At 36.5% G+C, this 17947-nt stretch overlaps 3 protein-coding genes across 3 annotated transcripts; 1 reads left to right on the top strand and 2 right to left on the bottom strand.

Annotated features, from left to right (window-relative positions):
• Positions 1-7751: 7751 nt before the first annotated feature.
• On the bottom strand, positions 7752-9688 carry BDB00DRAFT_870733 (uncharacterized protein; the record flags this gene model as incomplete). Its single annotated transcript, XM_053126745.1, has 4 exons — positions 7752-7982; positions 8050-8270; positions 9017-9381; positions 9630-9688. 4 exons carry the CDS (start codon positions 9686-9688, stop codon positions 7752-7754), a joined length of 876 nt encoding a protein of 291 aa, XP_052981283.1.
• A 1795-nt stretch (positions 9689-11483) lies between these two features.
• On the top strand, positions 11484-13348 carry BDB00DRAFT_882549 (cytochrome P450; the record flags this gene model as incomplete). Its single annotated transcript, XM_053128158.1, has 8 exons — positions 11484-11573; positions 11667-11817; positions 11892-12220; positions 12253-12256; positions 12429-12487; positions 12585-12704; positions 12821-13124; positions 13224-13348. 8 exons carry the CDS (start codon positions 11484-11486, stop codon positions 13346-13348), a joined length of 1182 nt encoding a protein of 393 aa, XP_052981282.1.
• Positions 13349-13698: 350 nt separating this feature from the next.
• On the bottom strand, positions 13699-17768 carry BDB00DRAFT_815490 (uncharacterized protein). The gene is made up of 11 exons (XM_053122909.1): positions 17378-17768; positions 17229-17283; positions 16989-17123; positions 16887-16924; positions 16773-16823; positions 15290-16698; positions 15015-15204; positions 14873-14947; positions 14405-14767; positions 14249-14326; positions 13699-14139 (listed from the first exon to the last, which is right to left on the bottom strand). The coding sequence occupies exons 1-11, from the start codon at positions 17657-17659 to the stop codon at positions 13849-13851; spliced, it is 2967 nt and encodes a 988-aa protein (XP_052981281.1). The 5' UTR covers positions 17660-17768; the 3' UTR covers positions 13699-13848.
• Positions 17769-17947: the final 179 nt, after the last annotated feature.

Below are 17947 nucleotides of genomic sequence, written 5' to 3'. Positions count from 1 at the left end.
TTGAATGGTGCTTTTAAAGGCAAAACAGCCTCTATTTTAATTACACCGAAGCACACAGCCAACTGCTTTCTAATTACACCGAGCGATAAAATGGTCCAATTGCCTCTACCACGCACTATCCAATAGCTTGTTTCAACATGGAATAGCGTTGTATAACTGCACCAAAGTGTAGTAGACCAATGGATTATGTGTTTAATAACATTTGTATGCTGCTTTCAAAGGCAAATCAGCCTCTTTTTTAATTACACCGAAGCACACAGCCAACTGCTTTTTAATTAGTACACCGAGCCATGAAATGGTCCAATTGCCTCTACCACGCTCTCTCCAATCGCTTGTTTCAACACAGAGGATGGCGTTGTTTAACTGCACCTAAGTGTAGTAGACCAATGAATTTGGTGCTTAATGACATCTGTATGCTGCTTTCAAAGGCAAAACAGCCTTTTTTTTAATTACACCGCAGCACCAGCCAACTGCCTTTTAATTACACCGAGCCATGAAATGATTTAATTGCCTCTACCACGCACTCTCCAATCGCTTGTTTCAACACAGAGGATGGCGTTGTTTAACTGCACCAAAGTGTAGTAGACCAATGGATTTGATGTTTAAAGACATTTGAATGGTGCTTTCAAAGGCAAAACAGCCTCTTTTTAGCTCGGTGTAATAAAAAAGCAGTTGGCTGTGTGCTTCGGTGTAATTATCTGTATGCAAGTACTAATTGGATGTGACTCTCCTTGTTTGCTTTCCCTGATTTATTAATTTCTCTTAGCGGCACACAGATGTTTCGATTCAATTGCCTTGGTAAGATGCCATGGTAATTAATTTGCGTTCTTTATTAAAATTCAATTGAACAGAAACTCAAGTTTACTTTTTTTGTGATTTATCGATTGAGATCAAAGATCAAGCCCTGCCTACCATTGGTGGATTTTGATTTACTTTTCTCATCATTCATATTCAGGTCTTCCTTGCTGGATTACCCAGTGAGATCAAGGCCGAGTAATTGTCAATCATGATTAGAGACGCCGTTGTACCGAATCTATTCCCTGCTTGGATTTTGCGTTATTTTCGTACATATTTTACATGAGGGATTGTTATGGGGATAATGCTGGTGAATATAATAAATTAGAAAAGCAGATCGGGAACAATGTTCTAGTGAATGAATATGTATGTGCTGAATCGAAAAGAAGTTCTTTCTCGTTTTGAAACATGTATCGTCAACCGATAGTAATAATTAATAATAAAGTATTCAGTAAACACGCCTTCAGATTTGACATTTGTTCGTAGAAACGTAGCACATGTTTGTTTATTGTTGGATGCATCACTGCTAATTTGGTATCGTTGATTGCTGGCGATGTAATTCTGTTGATACCGGGTGCCCTTTGATGATAGTAGAGTGTTTTTTTTTGTATCTTTGGTTTTATTTGTTGGATCATGGGTAATGGCTGCAGTGGTGATCTTGGGATCTTCATAGACTTCGCATATTCTTGCTGAAGTGTGGTAAGTTATTTAGTCGGCATTTGCGGCTTTTGCCGTCGTTGCTGGTACTGGTATAGAAGGGGATCAAATGAGTGGAGTTGAAGCATTGGAGATATTATATGCTGCATGAGTTTTACAGTTTCGTCTGACCAGTTTCTTATAAATTAAGTTGCTGATGCTGAATGTAGGTTCTCTCGACTTCATTGACGAGAGCTTGTTGACGTTCGACATTTTTCTGTTGTTGGAAGCATAGCTTCATGGTCTTCAGTTTATCAGTGGTTATAGAGGTAGCCTTGACAAGATCACTCTTCATAGGCAGGGTCTTGTTCTCTTCTTGACATGCATTGGAACTCTGACTTCTCTGTGTATATAACTACATAAAAGTGTTCTTATTGTTTGCACGGTCATAGAAGTACAGATTCTTATAATCTAAAAATCATTATACAAGTAGCATGATAATAATACAGTAACATTATTGCATAATGGTATATAGATAGTGTGTAATTCATGATATTTGTGTATGAAAGTGTAGATCGATAATCAAATTTTTTCGGAATTGATTTACGTGCTGCTAATTATATGTGATGGTTTGGGAGAAGATATACACAGGTGATTAATAGTTCAAATAAGTAGGGTCTAAGATTGGAGAGAAAGTATACGAATATTTACATTGGTTCGTGAAAGGTAAGATATGTGTTATAATAGAAAAGAAAATAAAAAAGAGAAAAGAAAGGGATCAGGTTGAGAGAGTAAATTTTTTTTTAGGAATGGTATTTAAAATAAATGTGCTTTTTATGAAGAAGCTGACCCTATATTTGAAGTAAATGATGATCCTGTACTTGGTGTTGCTTAGGGATCCGTATCAGAACCGTAGAACCGGAACCGAACCGAACCGAAACCGAGAAAATACGGTTCGGTTCCTGTCAAGAAGCGAACCGGAACCGAACCGGAACCGAACCGGTTCTTCTGTATAAGTAGAACCGAAGAACCGAGAGGCAGAAGATTGCAATCAGCGATGTTGGTAATTAGTATAAAGTAGGCTATAATGGAAGTTACGAACAATGTTATTCCGAAAAGACCACGAAGTAGTGTATTTGCAAGCCATACTTTATGGTAAACTTAAGAAAACCTGCAAAAGCAGAAGGGAGGGAGAAATAGTAAAGAAGAGAAGAGAAAAAACACTTCTTCTGATGGCAGCTTGCTTTCTCCGCCCATGACGCGCATTATTACTTGCTCCTCTACTTTGCTACCCAAAATGCCTTTTTCTCCATGACGTACTACTTTACTAGATTTATCATGGCTTCTCGATCAGTTTTATCAAGTTTGTGCATTCCGTTTGAGATTGCGCATTCTGGGGCTCATAACAGAATTATCTTACCCATTCACCCTTTGCCTTTTATGAGACTCTATACACTATACACACGTAGAGACACAGCAGCTGTATGTACTGCCAGTTGTGGTTCAATTCCTCCAATGTTACAATAACATATTGTACTAGTAATACTAAGTCGCTCTAAGTAAGTACTATAAGCTCCACTTTTTTTTGTAAAAACTGTGCTTCAATCTTTTAACCATGCAATGGCGTCCTACTATTAGTTGTCTAGCTGTTAGTTGTTTATTGATTTTGCTATAGTTAATAAGCCTGTCCTAACCGGTATAGCCATTAATGGCCGATACAAGTTTAATCAGAATCATTACTATATTCATCTTCACTTCCATTTTCATGTGTATATATCTGACTATATTCAATGATTAACATCTACATTTGCTCTTGACACATTTGCATACTATAATCCCTATTTGTTTCTTTTGCTTTTATTAAATCAATATAATATCTAAAGTATGAACTGAAAAACCTTTTATACTTATATTTTTTCTTTTCAAGTTTAAAAATAAGGTTATCAATAAAAGTACAATTATAAGTATCATTTAATTTATCCATATAGGGCTTACATGCAATCATACACACATATTCACCCCCACCTGATTCACATTCATCATTATCTGAATCACCCTGTGAGGAATCTGCACCAGAGGTGTGTTCTAACATTGCATCGGAAATATGAGGAATTGAGGATTGCTGAGAATTTGAATTCTCAGCATATGTTTCTTTTGTCTGTGTATTTGAAATATGAGGAATTTCAATTTGCTGAGAATTTAAATTTTCGGCAACTATTTCTTTCAGAGGTAATGTATCGGGATTTTCATAGTAATTTCATATTTATGTAATTTTTCCTTTAGTTTTATATTTTCCTTTAATGTTTTATCTTTACTTTTTTTTAACAGAAATAATATCTCTTTCATTATTCGCTTTACTTAAATTATTTTTAGATGAGTCTTTTTGTTTTTTTGATGCTTTATGTTTTATTAATAATTTATTCTTTTTAATATTATAATTTATATCATATTTTTCATAAATCGTTTTCTTCAGCAAATTCTTTAATGTTTATATTATTATTATTAAAAATATACTTAATTTACTGGTATCAAGGACGATTTTGTCATTGTTGAATGTGATTGTATTGTTCATGTTTAATATTATGAGGTATTATTTTTTATATAATAAAAAAAATTCAATTTTTATTTTTTCAAATTTTTTAAATATATGCATGCCAAGACATATATGCATAATTTAATTTTATGAAAATTATTTTGGTTACACCAACTTATTGGGAATCAATTTATAACTACTAAATATAGAAAAATTAATAAATTAAATTTAATATATAGATTAAATAAATAGAAATTAAATATTTTTAAATATTTTTTTTATAATCAATTTAGAGTTTAAAATTTTAAATTCAGACAATAACATTTTTTTAAATAATAAATATCATAATATTTTTAAAGAAATTATAAATAAAAGATTACATAATTTTGCATACTATTTATAAAGAAAATTGAATTTATATATATATTAAAATATGCACTGATGTTATTTGAAGAATACAATAATACTATTTTAAATAAAAATGAAAAACAAGAATATCAGGAACTATTACAGCATGAGGTTGATAAAATTATATTGAATGAGTGGAACTTTTTAAATGATAATTGGAAAAAAAAATTAAATTATTATAAACATAGAACTGAATTAAAAAATATAAAAGAAATTAATATTATAAAAAAAGAAATCTTAAATAAGTTAGGATATATATCTGTATTTTTCTTCTTAACTAAATTATATACTAATAAAGAGTACCCTTCCCCTTATTTTGAAATTGAAAAAGGATTATATTTAATCTATCATCTTATATTAGGAATTACTAGTAAAGATATAAAGCAAAATATTCCCTATGTAAGTTATTATGCTTTTTATAAAAATTTTTGGATTGAAAATTACGATCATTTAAATAAATATGTCAATTTATGCTTACAAAATATGTTTAGTAATATTAAAATAGGAGTATATTCAGCTTTATTAAAAAACCCTAAAAATTTTAAGAATATAACATTATTATTGGATAGTCGCGATAGTACAATTGATTATAGTAAACCTGATATTTCAAGTCAAAAAAGATGGTCATATAAATTAAAAACAGCTGGATTAAGGACACAGGTATTATCAGATATAAATAATATGGTTATTACAGTTTCAGATAGTGAATTATGTGGTGTGAGTAGTGATGGAGGTATGTTTCTAAATATGAAAATTTATAATAAAATTAATGAAAGGGATGTTATTGCTATTGATGGCGGTTATATATTATTTATAAATCAATTTGAAAAATTATGTAAAAATAAAAATATAGAATTAAATGATTATAATTTCTTTTATCCAATTAGGAAAGAGCCTAATGAAAATTTGAATAAATAAGAAAAGCATTATAATGATGTATTTGGTTCTTTTAGGTCAAGTATAGAAAATCAATTTTGTGAATTGGGAAATACATTTAAAAGATTTTCAATTAATAATTCTACTTTAAAAACAGATGATTATAAATATGTTAATTTACAAATGAAAGTAGCATTTCTTTTAAAAAATATAAAAATATTTACAGAAACATTTGATATTATAACACAAGATCATCATAAGTTATGGATAGAAAACAATTTTGAGTTTCCTACAGATAATAAATTAATTGATATAGTATTAAATAATGAAATAAAACAATTAGATAAAATAAAATATATGTCAGAAATACAAAAAAAATTTGATGATTTAGATATAAATAATAATAAAATGATAATAGATAATGAAAATTTAGAAAATACTGAAAATATAATTGATAGTAATAATTATAATAATGAAATAGAAGAAATTGATTTTCCCGAATATAAAAATTTAAATAAGAAAAAGAGAAAAAAAGGAAAAAGTGCTAGAAAAATAAATATAAATTTAATTAGAGATATAAATAAAAATAACAGCTTTTATGAAATAGAAAACATATTAGAACATAAATTAAATGATAATGATTACATATTTTTAGTAAAGTGGAAGGATTATGATGAATCTCAAAATTCCTGGGTTAATGAAAAAGACTTTAACGAAAAAGATTTAATTATAAAATATTTTTTAAAAAATGATATCAGATTTTAAATATTAAATTAAATGTTTTATTAATTATATTTAAGTAATAAATAAATTCAAAATTAATACTAGTAATATAAATCTATATTTAATGATTAGTTCCCATTGTGGCTATTCGTCCAAATAGTACTAATAAACCAGAGCATAATCATTATAACCTCGACTGGTCCCCAATGGGTATTAATTCTTAATAATAGTTTAAAAAATATTCTATTAATTGAATATATATAATTGTTTATACATATTTAAGAAAAAATAAAAAATTAGATTATAATTTTTTTATTTTTGAAACGTTTAAGATAATTGTTTAAACTTTTTTTAATTTGTATAATATGTTTATGTTTCGTATAAACATGTTTAAACTGTTTAAACTATAATATTCTTTTATGTTTAATTCAAACCTTATAGTGGTGCAACGGTAGTGAGCAAATCCCTCCTCTAAGCAAGGAACACCTGGACGCAGCTTAGCTTAACTATGAAAGGAATAACTAAAATTAATTTACTGTTTACAGTAAAATTAATTGTTATGGATTGAGCCTCAATGACCCACATCGTATAAGAATGTTTACATTCTGTTTCTCTTATTCATTTTGAGATCGCTGTTCAATGTACAATAATAAACTTTTCTTTTTTACTGCAGTATTCAAGTATACCGCAACATTTGAACACACACATCAGCTTTCATTTAAAAATACCGAATCTTGCCTTTTTTATATATATGATGGGTTCGGTTCTTCGGTTCGATTCTTCGGTTCTACGGTTCTCGTCGGTTCTAGTCAGTTCGGTTCTTGCTTTAGACGGTTCGGTTCGGTTCCCTTTAAGAACCGAACCGAACTGAACCATGTGGATCCCTATATTACACTACAAGCTTTGTAAGTATTGGTAATTTTTAAAAGCATATAGTGTCCCCCATAATTACTATAACAGGAAGCGGAGTTTTATATTTGATCCAGTAGCATCTGAAATGTATGAAGTATTTTATTGCATATTGATTGGATCAAAAGTCATAGAGAAATTGCACTTTGAAATGACTACGTTTATATCGGGATTTAATCGATATCGACAAGGAAGAAAATTTAGCTTCAATGCCATCAAAGCCCTGATATAGATTTATTACCTTCTAACAACCACTGGCAAATCATCGAAGGCCTTGTCAATGAATATCCATATTCTCTTCAAAATATTGGATTCAGTCTGATTGGTTAAAGGGAAATAGTTGGTAGGATATAGTCATAATGCTGTTTCAATTGTAGACTGTGCCCAGTCCATATCGAAATCAGTGATAAGATCAAAGTTTCTGCTTCGTGCTTGCTCCATAAATTCTTAAAATGAGTGCTATATATTATATACGTTTGCATTGTTAGTAATCACTTCAGATGCATACAAGCTTTGGTTTCAAATACTATATACTTTGCCAGCAAATGATTGAAGATATGATTTGGTACGACTATCCACTGGTGGCTCCATATCTACCTTAATCTTTTCCATTATATCCTTCCAGTCAGGGTCATTGATTTTTTGAGCCATATTCTATTACTTGTATCTAGAATATATGAATGGGTTGCACTATCGATAATTTGGTTAGTCATTTGTTTCAGTATATAGTCATTCTAAACAAAAGAAAAAAGAAACTTGCTCTTCATGATTAAGTGTGACGCCATACTCAAGCATCTTATCTTCAACGATGAGTCCAGAGGGGAGAGTCCATTTAGAAGAGTTACGCATGTTTTCATGGTCTTTTTTGAAGCTATTCAAAAAATTCCGGTGTAACTATATGAGGTGTAGACGATGACGGGGTAGTTTTAGCAGATTCGCCAGAGATTTCAGCAGAGGTTCCAAAAGGTGCACCAGCGGTACCAGCAGCGGTTTTAGCAGGTTCGTCAAAAATTCTAGCAGAGGGAGCAGCAAGTTCGCCAGTGATTTCACCAGAGTGACAAGTGCTTGAACCAATAGACGCATGGGAACTGGGGGTTTGTTTCTGAAAAAGAAAAAGAACAACTGCGATTAGGTTATTACCAAACAAAATTGTGTTATCTATTGTGTACCTTTAATAACTTCAATAACAAGTAACCCCAGTTTACAGACTTTGTTGATTTCGGTGGTTTACGACCATCAAAGTAATGCATATATGCCTTCTTGAAATGCTGATTCCAAGTGGCACCAATATTACCACATGGTTCTTGCTTTTGAATGATATAATCCTGGTTTTTTTGAACGAATTCGTAGAGAGATGCATCTTGGCTACTACCAAAATATTCTTTAAACACTGGAGATAAAATAATATTAGTATTATATTAAATTGTCTCCCATAAAAACAGTTACAGAAACGGTTACCATCGTAATGCGGAGAGGTTTATTGTCTGCCATGATAATAACTTGTTGCGAGCAAGAAGTGAACACACAGGGTTTCCAATTTTTTGTAGGGCCAGTTGGCGAACTAATCCGTAACAACTAATTATCGCATAATCCACCATTTCAAGTTCAGACTTTTAATCTATTTTTTTAGTTCATAAAATACATTTTCTTACTGATTAATATGTTTTAACTTTATAACTGCATTTTTTACTAGCTAAAGGTAGTATTATCTACTATTTCCACCATAAACACCAAATATTGATTAATTCCCTTGGAGCCAGTTTATTTGAAATCCGACACACGTACAGAGCAGAGATGTGTGGATGTGTAAATGTAATGTGGATAGAGATACAATAAGACTTACGAGTATAACAAGAAAAAAGTCTATAATTCATCATCCTCGGACAACAGCAGATGTTGGAGCTAAGAGAGGAGGGTGAGGGTAGGAGGAAAAGCATTGTCAGTATTAAAAGGCACATCATCAAGATGAAGGCCCAGTAAGCGCACCAAGTGCTTAAGAGAACAGCTTGGACGACCATGACTCGATGAGGGGCTAGAGAAGGTAAATCGTGTGGCCAGTTCAGGTTGACAATGACATCGAAAAGCGCTGTTGGTGGATGTGGCTCGGTTTAAAAGGCCGATCGCCATGTTTTGCACCAGACTTGCCATCGTAAAGGACAGGAAATAAGATAATGTTGGAGGGAGTAAGTTGCTTGACGACATTATAGACAAAGCAGACCGGCATGAATGTTAAATCAATTGCGTGGAGGCGTTCAACACGTGGGAGTGTGTGGTGGATTGCGCGGAACCAAATGTTGCGGGCTGGGTGGAACATCTTCGTGGCGTCCCAAAACTGAAGCCAGCGCGAAGCAGAAAGAACACCAAACTTGGTCGAAAGGGCATTGGGTAGTTTGGCAGTGTATAGGTGTCGGAACGCACGGGTCGTCAGAGGTTCCGTGCTGCGAATGTCATGAAAAGCAGAAACAAGCTGGTGACCATCCGTCGTGCTACCATTGGAAACCCTGTGTATCGATGAAAAGAGCGGGAGGAACTACACACAGATGTGTCTGTGATCAGGCTTACCAGCATTCAACCTATGTAGTAATTACCATTTAAAAACGAGTGACCCTCTTCTTATTGGTAATCACAAGAACATTCAAAGAAAAAAAGGGTACTATTATATTGGATCAATTCAACTTTACATACAACTGTAATGCGTGCAAAGAGACTAAAAAGTAAGCTGACATTGTCAGTGCTTAGAATTTACTACTTGCTCTCGTTTGTTGCAAGTACGGAACCGTCACTGCTGCAAAGATAGGAGGAATACATTGTATGAGACACAACCATAAAGTGAGAAGCAATCTTTTTGATATGTTAGTTTCTCTTATATCGCTCGACACTCTTAAAAACGGTGGAGGTTACTTGAGCTATACAGTGAAGCACGCGATTTTTCAGCAGAGCGTTTTTTCGATGAAGGGTAGCAATAAGTCAACGCAGCTACGTATAGATATGTCAGAAGTGAAAACTGGCCCAAATAAAGCAGGGCAACTGTATGAAGTTGATAAATCATTCATTCAATCTGTCAGATCATGCGAAGCGGAGATAAGAGAAGAACCGCACTTCCAGAAATCATCCGGTCTCCGTATGGCTGTCGTACGTATTTTCTCACCGTGCAGCATTATTGCTGTTGTTATGAAGCTGGCAGTAATAGTGGTATTACAAGATGTCTAAGTAACTGATCATGAGACAGTGTCTTGAGAGAAGAAACGTCCAGCTTAAAATACTGGAGCGGATCCCGGCATTGCCGGTGGTGCGACCATTTGCCCGAACCTATCAGCTGTTTGACACAGTTTATACAGAGTGGGACTATGTTGTTATACTGTACATGGAGACACCTCGAAATACATAGCACACATAACCAGCGCAGTGCTTTCCATTATTCCGGCACTGTCACATAATTCTGGAAGAAGTTTACCGTTATTGACATAAAAATACATGTGTATGACTGATAAAGCAGCGACAGCGTGAGCAATGTCAATTTAACTTAGAAGAAAAGCGGTGTGTCAACGAATAATGAAAAAAGTACGAGTTACTGCTTTGCCTTCGGGTGCGCCCAATAAATTGTTAAGTTTTATACGAGAAAAGTTACTGCTCAGGATCTGACAGAATTCAGTGAAAGGAAAGGACACGTAAGATTTCTATACTTGGTGGATGCGGACAAAAAGCATAGGGTGAGAGAAAGCAAAAAAAGTAATTACCCCACATTAATGCTGAGGGAATGGTCGTATGAAGTTGTAGGTAGAGGCGCGGTGTTAGTGCACAACTTTCGCCGCGAACGATCAATTCCGCGCACAACGGGTTTGTCGTCGAGAAAATTCCAATACTCCACTCGATTATAAACAATAGACGTGATACAACTTTCTCTAACTATCTCTTTTCTCTTGTATGGGCTTATCCTCGCCAGCTCTTTCTTTCTTTTACTTTACTCCTTAATTCTCGAAAGCAAAGCGATGCCTCTGATATCCACGCTTATTCATCAAGCCAATGAGCTAGCCGGTCCCAAACTGGACAAAATAATTCAATTCTACGCCACGCATGTTTTGCCACAGCTGCAGCGCCACCAAGGTGCATTGATATCCCTGGGCACAGCTACTGCATTGGCGTTGGTTTTCTATCGTCTTTATACCAAGATCAGTCTGCCACCACCGCAATTGCGCCACATTCCGACATGCGATTCGTGGACTGCAATCAAGTATTATTTCAACAACGGTCTTGTGCAAGATTACGCACGTGATGTCATTGCACCTGCTCGCGATGCTAGCACAGGCGTTTTCGCGGTAAGAGCCTTTTCTTGGTAGAGAAAGCACTAGCACTTTCCCCATTCCACCATTTATCAACAAAATTTGTTATAGCGACTAAGCGCTGAAGGCTGGGTTGTTGATATTGCCGATCCAGTCGCAGCCAAACAAATGCTGTTGAAAACAGGTAAAAGCAGCACGCGCATTAATAATTGCAACAGCGATGTGCTGTTGCTATGGCCAATGATTACAAACATCGACTATGCTCTTTGCTAATCAAAAGCTAGCGTTATCATTCAGATGCATTCCCAAAGTCTGAGACAACAATGGGCGTAAAAGATACACTAATCGAAAAGTATATTGGGGGACCGAACATTGTCTTTTTAAATGGCCCAGACTGGAAACGCCATCGAAAGGTACGATGATTATTAGAGAAGAGTTTACTCATACACAACAACAATAACAACAACATTGAAAATGCTGCTGCTTCTCATACATATGTATCACAGATTGCTAATCCTGCTTTCCATCGAGCATTTCCTGTAAGATTATTCGGCAACCTGACACAGACTATGTTTAAAGTACTTGACGAAGGAGATGTGGATGTGATGGACGTGTTCACACGGCTAGCGCTTGATGCAATTGGCACTGCTGGTTTCGGTAAGAAAGGACAACTTTATCCACACATGCAATTCACAAAACAGAAGGCAATTCGACTAAACCCTTAAATTTAGGTTTTAATTTTAATGCATTGCTTGATAAGCATAATGAATGGGTCGATGGGTATAACCAAGTCAAAGAAGGCATGATCAAACCGTTTTACATTTTCTTCCCCGTTTTTGATACCAAGCTCGTGCATTGGTTCCCAAAACGACAGCAAGCCCACAAGAGCCTGGACAATTTCCTAAAGATGATGGACACGATTATCATCAACAAACGTCAAGTGATTCAGGAAAAGAAGGCAAACAACATTGAGGATAACGAAAAGGATTTGTTAACCTTGATGATTGAAAGTGAAATGAATGAAGAAGATGGTGCTGTCATGTCAAATGAGGAGTTAAAGGTTAATATGATTTTCATCTTTATTTTTGACAGGGGGGTTTTTTTAGCCATTTTTTCGTTTCTGAATATAAATTATCTTTGACAACTACTAACATTACCATTTGTACAAATAACAAATAATAGAGCAACTTGTGCATTTTTTTCTTGGCTGGTAAAATGATAAGAAAACTCTTTGGCATCTGTAAGCATTTTCTGATTCTGATGTTTAGGTCATGATACAACGGCGTTTACACTCGCTTGTGCTGTTTACGAGTTTGCAAGAAATCCTGTACGCAAATACTATACAGTTTGTTTGTTGTCGCTCATAAGCGCTACCAAAACCGTCAAAACAGTAGTAACAATTATTGTGTGATACCTTCTTTTAGGACATTCAAGAAAAAGCCAGACAAGAAGTGATCAGTATCCTTGGCGACGAACCTGAAGATGTCCTTCCTACTGTTGAGCAAACAAAGCAGATGACTTATCTCAACCAAGTGATGAAAGAGGTATGTCGTCGTTACGGTTAATACAACAGCAGCAACTTTAGACAACTATACATTGTTGACTGAACAATTCTTTTATAACATTGCCAATATGTAATGCCTTGTGATGTACTCATCAGACACTGCGACTCCACAACCCTTTGATCGCAACTACTTCACGTACTGCCACTGCAGACTGCGAAATTGGTGGAGTCTTCATCCCAAAGGGAACTCTTCTTGATCTGGATATTTACAACCTACATCGTAATCCAGCTTGTTGGAAGAATCCCGAGTCTTTTGATCCAGATCGTTATGCCCCAGGAGGTGAAGCTGAGCGTCAACCAGGCTCAGGATTAGCTTGGGTCCCCTTCTCTAATGGAGGTCGTCAGTGCATTGGAATGAACTTTAGCTTGGCTCAACAGCGAGTGGTATTGTCTATGCTCCGTAAGTTTGATGAAAATCATTCTTTTCTCTTCTTACTATTATTTGTTACGTTACAGTGCTCATCTGTTTTTGTCTACGCTATTCTTACAATATATACAGTGCGCAAGTATTCGTTTGAACAACCTGAAAAGTCGATCCACAAGGATGGTATTCAGAAACGTGGTGTCGCTTTCGGCATCATTTCTATCGACGACATGAAAATTAACTTTAAGCGTCGATATTAAGCCTTCGATAGGAAATAGTAGCAGGGATACTTTCTATTCAGGTGTATACTGTAACAGTTCTATGTGTAAAAATCTACTTTGTAATATGTAAAATATAAAGTTAAATCATCGGAAAATTGGTCGCTAGCAGAGTAAAGAAGATTCAGAAATAGGCTCAAAATTGTATATAAGAACTGTCCCTTTGATATTGCTGATAAATCCGGTGTATATCTGCAGCAGCACAAAAGAATTGCATTATACATAATCTAACAAATGAGCGGATCTAATTCAGTGGAAGCTGCTAAGGCAGCTGCTTAGGGAAGTATTTACGGTTGCCAGAGGCGGCATTCTTGCTCAATAGTTGGAAGCTAGCAAAATATGAACTTTTGATTTCACTCCATCTTTCCATCAAAAGAAGTGGCACTTGCTTTATGTACTATGTGAAGAAATTATTGATAATAGTAATACAGAGAAACGCAATATATACAAATTACATACGAACAGGTATCTAACATCATCGTCTATACATGGAGGCGAAGCCATTCCTGCGGATCTTCAACTCCAACAAGATCTTCTACTGCGTCTAGCAAATCCTGAAGTTCTTGTACAAAGGTACCGCTCGTTACGACATATGTACTATAGCGCAGGAACGATGGGTTCGTCAAATCTTCCGGAATTAGGCGGACGTTACTGTCCAGTGCTTGTACAAACTGACGACGAGCTGTACCAGGTGAAATCATGTAAGGCGGTAATGCCATTTTGGCTGCAAGTGTCGCAGATAATAGTTTGATCGTCGTCATGATGGATGCAAGCTATCATACATTGAGTACATAGAAAAGAAAGGTGGGGAGTATTTTCATATTAGCCAACCAAAAAGGATATATTCTTCAAGTAAAATATCGATTCATCACAATTACTCACATAATGGCGACGTTCTTTGTTCAATGTCGCGGCAATCTGTCGACGCCAAACTGGGCTCAGATCTTTTACTGCAAAGCCCTATGCAAGAGAAGAGTGATTGTTAGTGTCAGTCTGATGCATGATAAATTTATCCCGTCTTGATGCACCAAAAGATACCATGTCTGCCACGAGATCGGCCATATTATCGACTTTTTCCAATACAGTTTTGTAGACTTCAAAGGGGAAGCGGCCTCGTAAAGGAGGTTCAAAACGTGAATGCTTCAGGAATACTCGTTCATCAGCAAGTTGACGTTGAATGCCAAGCACCATTCGACGAAAACCTTTGGCTTGATCTTTGTTGAGATAGGAGCGATCCTCATACTCAACGATGAACTGAGAAGTGAGAATGCCGTACAATCGGCCAATGTCACGAAGCGTCTGTGCTAATCGTTTACGGAGCTCAACACGACCCACGTTGGGCTCTGGGATCATTGAGAGGACAGAAGCTGCAAGGACACCTGCTAATACCAGAAGCATTCGCTATTATACACATGGATTCATCATTCCACGAAAAAGAGGGAGAATTAGCATAAACAGTTACGGTTATATAAACCATTGGCTTTCTTTCCCCTTTTCCATATTTACCTTTCCTGCAACGGTCCATACTTCATCATTGCCCACCATACCACCAACTCTGTACTGATACTCGTAAATAATAACCTGTAAGAAAGTTAAACAACAGGAAGTCAGAATCCGTTTCTTTGTGATGGGTAATAGGTATTCTTACCAGGAGCATGGTGATGATCGTTACAATGCAAAAGACGCGCAGCGTGGGTCTATACATCATGTTGTAATATACAATAACGAGGACCACATACATAACGATGCCCAGACCGTATGGGTTTCCCTGGCTGATTTCCCATACCACAATGCCTAGTACACCGCCAGCTGCGGTTCCCAACGTTTTCATCAAAAGCCTAAATTTTTTCATATCAGCACTTTGATCACGTTATTCATTCACCACACAATCATCACAAAGGTTCTTAAGAGTGAAATACTTGCGAGTAAAAGAACATGCCCGTGCTAGGTACCATCCATAACATGAGGATAATCAAACACCATTGAAACCGCCATTCGATAAACCATTCTGCAGTATTCGGAAGATACACAGGTATGGCTAAGAGGACTGTACCTGCAGCAGTTTTAAAAGCAAAAAACGTCGTCGGCTCGCGCATCCATTGACGCGCCTGAAACACATCATACCAGAATTTCTGAACCAGAGTAGCCGGTGCATCCACATCCGGGTCACGATGATACCACTTCCCAGTGGACGAAAAAACAAATGCGCCGCCACCCGTACCTGCATGATTACCGTCGTTATGAGTGCTATAATCACCGCCAGGCACATCGCGTGCTCGAGTGTGCGTCCGCACCAGGGTCAAATCTGTTGGATCATCATTGCCACTATGATCATCCAAGTCTTCACCTTCCTTATGTGCTGCCGAAGACGTCCAAGTAGCTTCTGTATCCGTCAGCCATTTCCTAACCGACTTGTTTGACGGAAACCAAAGACGCCTTTGTGTTCGCGTGGTTTCGGCCTCTTCAACAAATTTGAGTAGCTCAATGACAGTGCCGGCATATTCTTGAATACCAAATCGATAGAGTGAGATCAAATGCAGGCCGCTAAAATGGCGTCGTAGCGGCGTTTCCCAATGTGTTGCCAGCACTGTCTCCATTTTCTGGTTCACAGCGCGATGAGATTCTTTTAACAGATCTTCAAGTTGGTCGGAGGTGATGTTATGCAGCGATGCTGTTGTTGCTGGTACAGATTTGCGTAGTCGATGGGTATAAAGTAGACGCGGAAACGGCCAAAGCAAACTGTTAATACTACTACGAGCAGGAACCGCGTGGAGCATCCGAAACCTTGCGATACAGTCGTCCATCGCGTCATGGAGTGCGTCCGTCAATTGCTGGAATACGGGTTTGAGATTTCCAAGTGCAGTCAACAAGTCGTCGTTTTCTCGATCAATTTGCTTTTCAACAGTTTCATCATGTATAACTTGTTCTCCCATGCTTTGTACACTGTACCGCAAGAAATCGCGTTTCATGATTTGGCTTACACCAATACCGTGTAACGGGTTCCTCATTGCCTTGACGAGTTTGGTGATTCTACTGATATCTTTGCCGTTCAGTCGGGAGAAGAGTATGTCCCGGTGCACGGCGCGTTTGCTGTCGATCAATAACAAGATGCTGCTTTGTACACGGTCGTGTAGTGATGGTAGCGTCGTGTTGATTCCAGTTGGTGACGTTGATAAGAAACCTTCGGCATGCTCTTTGAAAAAAAGATTCTGTCCTTCCAAAGCCTTTTGAAGAATATTCATGTAGTTGCTGATACTGTCGTCAGGCCAGATCAATGCTGCAATACCGAGAGCAATGATGCCGCCCACGGCAACAGGGATCATAAAGGACCACTAATATGTGGTTTTTAAAAGAGTGGTTAGGTACTGTTGTGGTAAATGAACTATATGTACATCCTAAAACTTACAACCAAGCTAGGTTGGAAACCACGCATTACAGAGCTTTCGGTCATTGTAAACTTTCACTATACAGTTAGAAGAAGAAGACTAATGTGCTAGACGAACCTTAAAAGAAAACTTACTGAAAGTACTATACATCCATTGACACATCCGAAATTGGCTTCAAAAGGAGGAGAAGAATGTTAACTTGTATATCTAAGTAAATGAAAAGATTATGAATTTACCTTTTGGTACTTTTAGTCGAGTTATACTGAACAAAAACACGGCTACAAGGAAAAATATGGCCAGGACAGCACTAGACTCGGGTTGAACAGTTACTGGATCCGCCGGATCGCGTGCCAAGTCGGCACAGTACATTGCTAGTTTCGTACATAAGCATATATTATCAGCCTGTGTTGTTGTCGTTGTGCGGCATCACCATCATCGAGTCATTTGCATCAAAAGGAATATCAAATACTACAAACCCAGAAAACTATACGCTGAGGCAAATAATGCACCTAATGTACCAAACATAACATCCTATACGTATATATCAGAGAAACAAAAGTTTAGTATGGAATCACACACACACACACACACAGAAAAAGCACACGGATTCTCTTCTTCTGTTTACCTCAAACACCACGCCAAAAGGTCTGGAAGGAAAGTAAAACACAAGCACGATGCAAATGAGCAATGTACCTTGACCAATGGCCTCTCGGCAGCGATTGTTCAAAGTCATTATAATTCCAATAAGCATTGCAAGTGACGTCTTGAGTGGTTTTCGTATTTTTCCAAAGGGAGGAGGACGTAGTATTCTTGTCAATAGTGTTTTCCATTTTGGTTGTGGTTGTGTGTTGTTGCTGTCAGTAGCATTATCATTGTGTAACGAGCTTTGTGATGCCGGTTTGCTCATTTTTTTTTTTACTTTGGCGTTTACAGTTCTTGTTTATTATTATTTTTTCTGGTAAAACAACGAGAAGAAAAGAAAAAGAAACAAAATGATATCAATATTCCTTTTAAGCCTTGGCAAATGACGGGATGGATAATAGAAAGGTTTTCTTTTTTCGTACATCGGGATTTTGTGTGGAATGAGAAAAGATCGACCCTCTCCGGATGAGGTGATTTCCCGTTCTTCAGGTCGGGATGATGCAGTTGCTACTGCATGACATTACACTAATGTCCTAATGTGATATAAGAATAA

Source organism: Zychaea mexicana, assembly GCF_025766255.1.
Source record: "Zychaea mexicana strain RSA 1403 chromosome Unknown BDB00scaffold_23, whole genome shotgun sequence".
NCBI lineage: Eukaryota > Fungi > Mucoromycota > Mucoromycetes > Mucorales > Lichtheimiaceae > Zychaea > Zychaea mexicana.
The sequence above is the reverse complement of the archived record's forward strand: the minus strand, read 5'-3'. Positions and strand labels throughout refer to the sequence as shown.

Bases quoted from the DNA above. Each gene is read 5' to 3' on its own strand.
- BDB00DRAFT_815490 (XM_053122909.1), bottom strand. From the start codon at position 17,659: ATGAGCAAACCGGCATCACAAAGCTCGTTACACAATGATAATGCTACT. The intron at 17,284-17,377 runs GTAAACAGAAGA...ATATACGTATAG, and splicing joins CTTTTGGCGTGGTGTTTGAG to GATGTTATGTTTGGTACATT. The intron at 14,140-14,248 runs GTGAGTAATTGT...AATGTATGATAG, and splicing joins ACAAAGAACGTCGCCATTAT to CTTGCATCCATCATGACGAC.